This window comes from Pezoporus flaviventris, unplaced genomic scaffold (assembly GCF_033815535.1).
Source record: "Pezoporus flaviventris isolate CSIRO_AGI_PZ_B2104156 unplaced genomic scaffold, CSIRO_AGI_Pfla_v1 ptg000501l, whole genome shotgun sequence".
Taxonomy (NCBI): domain Eukaryota; kingdom Metazoa; phylum Chordata; class Aves; order Psittaciformes; family Psittacidae; genus Pezoporus; species Pezoporus flaviventris.
This window is the reverse complement of record NW_026893048.1, coordinates 19,264-25,915: the sequence shown is the minus strand read 5'-3', so window position 1 is coordinate 25,915 and position 6,652 is coordinate 19,264. Positions and strand designations below refer to the sequence as shown.

General features: G+C 60.8%; 1 protein-coding gene across 1 annotated transcript; it reads left to right on the top strand.

Annotated features, from left to right (window-relative positions):
* The first annotated feature begins 419 nt into the window (after nucleotides 1–419).
* Nucleotides 420–5,605, top strand: LOC133263857 (serine/threonine-protein kinase pim-1-like). Its single transcript, XM_061443712.1, is given in 7 exon segments — nucleotides 420–427; nucleotides 3,771–4,056; nucleotides 4,136–4,186; nucleotides 4,458–4,824; nucleotides 5,032–5,208; nucleotides 5,450–5,537; nucleotides 5,539–5,605. Coding segments are annotated over 7 exon segments (1,044 nt in total).
* The last annotated feature ends 1,047 nt before the right edge of the window (nucleotides 5,606–6,652 follow it).

The following is a 6,652-nucleotide window of genomic DNA, read 5'->3' as shown; positions in this document are numbered from 1 at the left end:
AGCTGACCCAGCCCAATTACAGATTTTACATACCATAGAGGGAGATGAAGTTCCTGGGGTGCACATAAAGGATGTGCTGGGGCAACCAGTCTGGGTTATTGCCGATTCAGGCAAAAGAAAACCCGCTTCTGGGATTGCTTTTGCTCAAAGAGCTGGGGGCATTTGGTGGGTATTGCGGGAGGGTGGGGAAGTCCGGCGTGTACCTGAAGGAGATCTGATTTGGGGTGAAAAGAGCCAGTGAATTGAACTTTATGATGCTGTGTAATACTGAATTCCGTGATCGCTTCCATGGCGGCTGAACACCCATCACTGCGCGGGACACCTTGCGGCCCCTGTCCCCACCGCTGTGGGTCTGAGGATCTGAACCTGACTCCCTTGATCACCATTAATGAAGAATGGACTTTGATCAAACCGGACAAATGTCGCAGTGATGGAATCGGAACTGGCTTCAGCATCCAACAACCCAACACCACGCACCATCCATCTTTCCTGCCTGGAGACACTGCTATGGCAGATGGAGCCCCAAGTCATGATAGTGGGAAGTGTGAGGCCTGGCATGACATAAATGGTATGGACTAAGGGGTGGATACTGTCCTGGTTGTGGCTGGGACAGTGCTCGTTTGCTTTCTAGTACCTGGTGCTCTGCTGCCTTTTGGCTTTATTCCGAGAGCAGTGCTGACAACACACTGACGTTTTAGTTGTACATAAACCGGGGGGAGCTATCTGGAAGCGAAGGATCACTGCTCGGGTCGGGCTGGGTATCACTCAGCAGGTGCTGAGCAATTGTATTGGGCATCACTTGTGTTTATTGGGTTTTTTTTTCCTTTTCCTTTTTTTTTTCCCTCTCTTCTTGTTATGTCCCTTGTAATTATTATCACTATCACCAGCACTAGTACATTGTGCTTCGGTTATTAAACTGTTCTTATCTCCACCCTCGGGTTTTTCATCCTTCCCTTCCTGCTCCCCATCCCGCTCCAGGAGCCAAAACCCGGCTCAGAGTCACCGACACCTCTGCACACTCCCCCCCGGGTGCCGGGGATCGGCTGCCCCAGCAGCACCTCCCCCCCCGGGGGGAAACAGCCCCCAGGGCCCCCCACAACAGCCCCGCTCCATCCCCAGGGCCGGAAAGGTGCGGGACCCCCACAGCTCCCAGCCCCCCATGCCCCGGCTTCGCAGCACCCCACACTCCCAGCCATCTCGCAGCCCCACTGCCCAGCGCTCGCACCCGCCCCCCGCATTCCCCCGCAGCGCCCGGCCCCACTGCCCAGAGCCTCGGGGGGCCGCAGAGCCCCAGCCCCGCTCCCCGGGCTCTGCAGCGCCCCCCAGACCCGCGCCGCGCCCGCTCACCCTCACCTCCTCCCGCTCGGCCGCCGCCATTGCCGGCTGCAGCTCCGCCTCACGCCCTGGGCCCGCCTCCGCCGCAGCCAATCAGCGCACGGCTCCCCCGCGCGGGGCACGCTGGGACCTGTAGTCCGGCCTCGGGCACATGCGCAAGGCCGGGAGCGTGAAAGGGGGGGGGCAGCGGGACCCCCGTGAGGGGCGGGGCCTTTCCTCATGGAGGAGCCGCCCCCCATGGGATCCCAGAGGCACCGGATGGGCTGGGGTGAAGGGACCTTAAAGCTCCTCCAGCTCCAAGCCCTGCCACGGGCAGGGACACCTTCCACATGGAAGGAGCAGCTTGCTCCGAGCCCCTGTGTCCAACCCGGCCTCCAACGCTGCCAGGGATGGGGCAGCCACAGCTCCTCTGGGCACCCTGCGCCAGCGCCTCAGCACCCTCACAGGGAAGAGCTTCCTGAGAGCTTGTGAAATACGAACTCACTCCTCTAAACGAGGTAACGAGGGTTTAGTGAGGGACAAAGTCAAGAAAGCAAAAGCGACAGCGCTGGGCGCCTGACCGCAGCCAGAGGCGCAAGGGATTAGCATTTGGTACAGGTTTATATACTTTCAGTATTATATTAGTTACATGCATATTCATAATTCCCGCATATAGGCGGGGGATATTATAACTAGCTTCGAGAATTTATCATCACAAGTCTCCTCCTCTTGGCGTCTGCGCACTGCTCTGTGGTGATTGTGAGCAGGGGGCTTGAGGATGAAGTAAACAGTCTTCCTCTTGTGAGCAGGGCTCTTCAAGATGAAGTAAGCAGTCTTCCTCACGGTGTATTTTTCACCTCTGGCACAGTTGGACCCCCCAGCAACCACACAACCAGCTATATCTGTAATTATTCTGATAACTAGCAAGGATTTAAAACAGCGTGACCTTCCTGCAAAATTTGTTGCAGGATGGGCAGACAAGGAGTATCCCAAGCTAGCAGAGCCTTGGAAGGCTCTGTCTGAAACTAACTGACAAGGATGGTGTGAAATAACTCATTCATTTTTAGTGGGGCCACTAAAGCCTGTTATCTCACCACAGACTTACAACACAAACATCGCTCTTTAAAGCTCCTTTAGAAGACTAGCCTGAAACAATTAACTCATGTTTAAGTGGGGCCACGACATCCCACAGACTTACAACACAAACACTGTTCTCTTTCTACAGCCTAAGTTCAGCTAAAAAGTACTTTATGTTTTCCAGGCACTAGCTTTCCTTATACCAAGCTTCACCCCCCACCTTCTTTAACCTTTACAAATTCTTTTGCTATGTGACTCCATTTAGATCAAGAGATCTGAACCTTTTTAACTTGCTGTCTGGTCTTGTATCTTTAGCGTGTTTTGTTTCTGTTACTGTAAACTCGTACAGTTATATCCTGCACATGAGCACACCTATGATTTGAGAAAGCCAATACATTTATGTGTTCATCACAATCTCACCTCAATCCACCTCTGTGGAAAGGAAAAAGGGGATAAAATAAGCAGGAAATTGCAGCCTCCTTGTGACTTCCCAAAGGCTCCGGTTTCAGTTCTAAAGCCTCGTTCGCAGGGTCCCAAGGCTCAGGTTCAGTTTCCAAAGGCTCGGCCGCGGGGATGCTGCTGCCGGGCGGGGGGCGCACGAGCCCGGCCGCGGGGCTGGGCAGGGCCCGCTCCGCCGTTCCCCGGGCTCCCGCGGCCGCGAGACCCCCCCCGCCGGCCGCTCCGCCCGGTGGCAGCGGGCGCCCGGGGCGCGCGTGGACAGAGCCGTTGACAGCGAGGCTGCGGCGGCGGGGGCAGCAGCGGCTTTTGAGCGGCTTCTGAGCGGCTTTTGAGCGGCAGCGACTTCGGCAGCGGCTTCTGAGCGGCAGCGGCTTGGGCAGGAGCAGCGGCAGCAGCACCAGGTGAGGCGGCGGCGGCAGCTCTCGGCGGTCCGGAGCCCGCCCTCCGCCGCTCCCCGCGATGGTGCCTCCCCCGTCCCCCCAGCGTCCCCCCGCAGGGGCTCGCGGCACCGCTCCCCTCTCCCGGTACTGGCAGTGGCGGCGCTGGGCGAGCCGCCGCCGCTGGGTCTGGGTCTGGCGAGGCAGCGCCGGCCCCTGGCGCTCCCCGGCCCGCCCCCAGGCCCCGCCCCGCCTGGGGCCGGCCGGGGGCCGCCACCATCCACAGGTGCCCGGCGGAGCGCGGACCGGCGGCGGAGCGCGGACCGGCGGCGGAGCGCGGACCGGCGGCGGAGCGCGGACCGGCGGCGGAGCGCGGACCGGCGGCGGAGCGCGGACCGGCGGCGGAGCGCGGACCGGCGGCGGAGCGCCCGCTCCCTCCCCGCCCCGCAGCCTCCCGGCAGCCGCGACCCCCGAGACCCCGGAGCGCGGTGCTGCTGCGGGGGTGCCGTCACCGGCAGCGCGGTCGGGCAAGGTGCCCGTGCTCCTCCTGACCCGCATTGACCCGTCGGCCTATCTGCGCTCCGGGACCGGCGGGGAGCGGCGCGCCGCGGAGCCTCGGCCGGGAAAGGCCGGGAATGATGCGGCTCCGCTCGGCCCGGAGCGCCCGGTGGGGGCCGGCGGGGACCCCGCGCGCAGCGACAGCGGCCGCGTCTGTCGCACGGGGCACGACAAGGAGAGCTTCGAGCGGCTTTACCGCTTGGGACCGCTGCTGGGGAGAGGCGGCTTCGCGTCCGTGTACTCGGGGCTCCGCCTGTGTGACAACAGCCCGGTAAGGGCGGGCCCGGCGGCGGGCCGGGGAGGCGGCGGGGCTCGGCTCAGCTCAGCCCAGCGCTGCCCTTGGCTCGCAGGTGGCGATCAAACGAGTGGCTCGGGAGCGCATCTCCTCGTGGGGCGAGCGGGTGAGTGCGCGGGGCCACCGGGACAGTGCGGGGCAGAGCGGGTGGGGGTGAGCCGGTGGGGGGGGAAAGTGGGACAGTGAGAGGGGAGTGGGTGTGGAGTCACCAGGGGACACGGGCCGGGTAGGGGTGCACCAGAGCATCCCTGGGGATTGCGGGGGGCACCTGGGAACAGTGGGGCCGGGCAGGAGGGCATCAGAGCATCCCAGGCAGGGAGGCACAGGAGCCCCGGGCCAGCATCGGCCCTGCTGACAGTGCCGTGGTCCCCCTGCAGCCCAGCGGCACTCGCGTTCCCATGGAGATAGCCATGTTGAGGAAGGTTCACTCCGGCTGCAGTGCCATCATCCAGCTCCTCCATTGGTTTGAGCTGCCCCACTCCTTTGTGCTGGTTCTGGAGCGTCCGGAGCCATCACAGGACCTCTCCGACTTCATCAAAAAATGGAGGTTCCTGCCCGAGGATCTGGCGCGGGGCATTTTCCTCCAGGTGCTGGTGGCTGTGCGGCACTGCCACAGCCGCGGTGTCCTGCACAGGGATATCAAGCCCCAGAACATCATCATCAACTTGGCCACCAGAGAGGTCAAGCTTATTGACTTTGGTTGCAGCACCCTCCTCAGGGACACGGTCTACACCAAATTTAGCGGTGAGCCCACAGCCCAGGGTGCTTCCCGTACCAGGCAGTTTGTGAACAAGAGTCACGTGCTGATGACGAGGTGGCGGGTCACACCGAGTGTGCGTCCCCACGTCCGTGGGGCCACCGGTGTAGCCCCTGCACCCCTGGGGATCCGCGGGCGAGAATCCAGGAGCAGGCGGCATCTGCCTAATGAGGTGCGCCCGTATCCTGTTGTAGGAACACCTTTGTACTACCCGCTGGAGTGGTTCCGCTGGCGCTGCTACCACGGCCGTCCGGCGGCGATCTGGTCCCTGGGCGTGCTGCTGTATGAGATGGTGTGCGGGGTCCTCCCCTTCCGGTGCTGCGAGGACATCGTCAGCGGGCAGCTCTTCTTCCAGCGCCGGATCTCTGTCGGTAGGTACCTGGCTTCACTGCAGCAGGGGAAGGTCGGGGTTTAGGGGGTGGCAGCTGATCGCCCTTGGTCAGCTGGAGGAGGTGGCCCGTGTCCTGCCATCCTGCTCTCCTCCAAACCGAGTCATGGAGCAGGAGGTCTGGGTGCAGCTCTGAGCGCACCCAGGCCTGGGCGCTGCGGACGGTGGCACAAGGTAGGCAGGAGCCTCCTGCAACTGAGCGGCAGTTCCCGGATTCTCCCCAGAATGCCAGCACCTCATCAGGTGGTGCTTGTCCATGAGAGCTCGCGACAGGCCATCCCTGGACGACGTGTTCAACCACCCTTGGCTGCAAATATCCACTGCCCCAGGAGACAGCCGCCCTCCACCCTCACAGCCTGAGCCAGCAGCTGGGCAAGTAAGCTGGGGGTGCCTCTTGGGGGGAGCGTGGGGTTTGGGGGTTTTGGCAGGTTGGGTTTTGTGGAGAGCGGGTGGTTTTGGGTGTTTGGGGGTTTTGGGAGTTTGGTGAGGTTGGGTGTTTTGGGGGGACTTTTGCAGTTATTGGGGGGCTTGTGGGGATTGGTTTCTGGGTTCTTTGGAGAGCAATAGGTGTCAGAGGGACACCTCATAAGAGTTATATCTCCTCCTTGTAGCTGGGGCAGTGGTGAGGTTGGGCTTTAGTCTGAGGATAACGCTGGTAACACACCGATTGTATAGTGGTTTCTGATTAGCACTTACCCTGAGCAAGGCTGATTCAGTCTCTCACGCTCTGCAGTGAGGAGAGACAAGATCTGACAGCAAAGCAACAGACAAAGCGGCTACTCCAACACCAGCCACGAGCACTGCAGCTACTCCAACACCAGCCACAACCACTGCGGTGACACCAACAATGGCAACAGGCACCGTGGCTACTCCAATGGCAAGGACTGTCACTACAGCTACAACTCCAGCAACATGCACTGCTGCTATTCCAACCAGGGCAAAAAAAGCAGTGTGACTACTCCAAACTCAGTGACAAGCAGTGAGGCTTCTCAAACCCAAGCCACAATAACTGCAGGTACTACAAATACAGCGACAGACACATCGGCCATTCAAACGCCGAGGACAGGCACTGTGGCTGGTGCGACCCAATTCAACATGCCCTGCAGTTAATCCAGCCCCAGGCACAAGGACTGCAGTTACTCCACCGCCAGTTTTAAGCTCTGCAGCTACTCTATCTCTGGGAAGGAGCAATGGCGCTACTCTAAGGCCTACTATGTATACAGTGGCTACGACAACCCCAGCCACAAACACTGCAGCTACTCCAGTGCACGCCACAACCACTGCAGCCTCTCCAACGCCAGTGACACACACTGCTGCTCCTGTAGCCCCATCAACAAGCAGTGAGGCTTCTCCAACCCAAGCCCTAAGAACTGTGCCTACTGCAACCATGGCAGCAGGCACATGGGCTACTCCAGTGCCAAAGACAG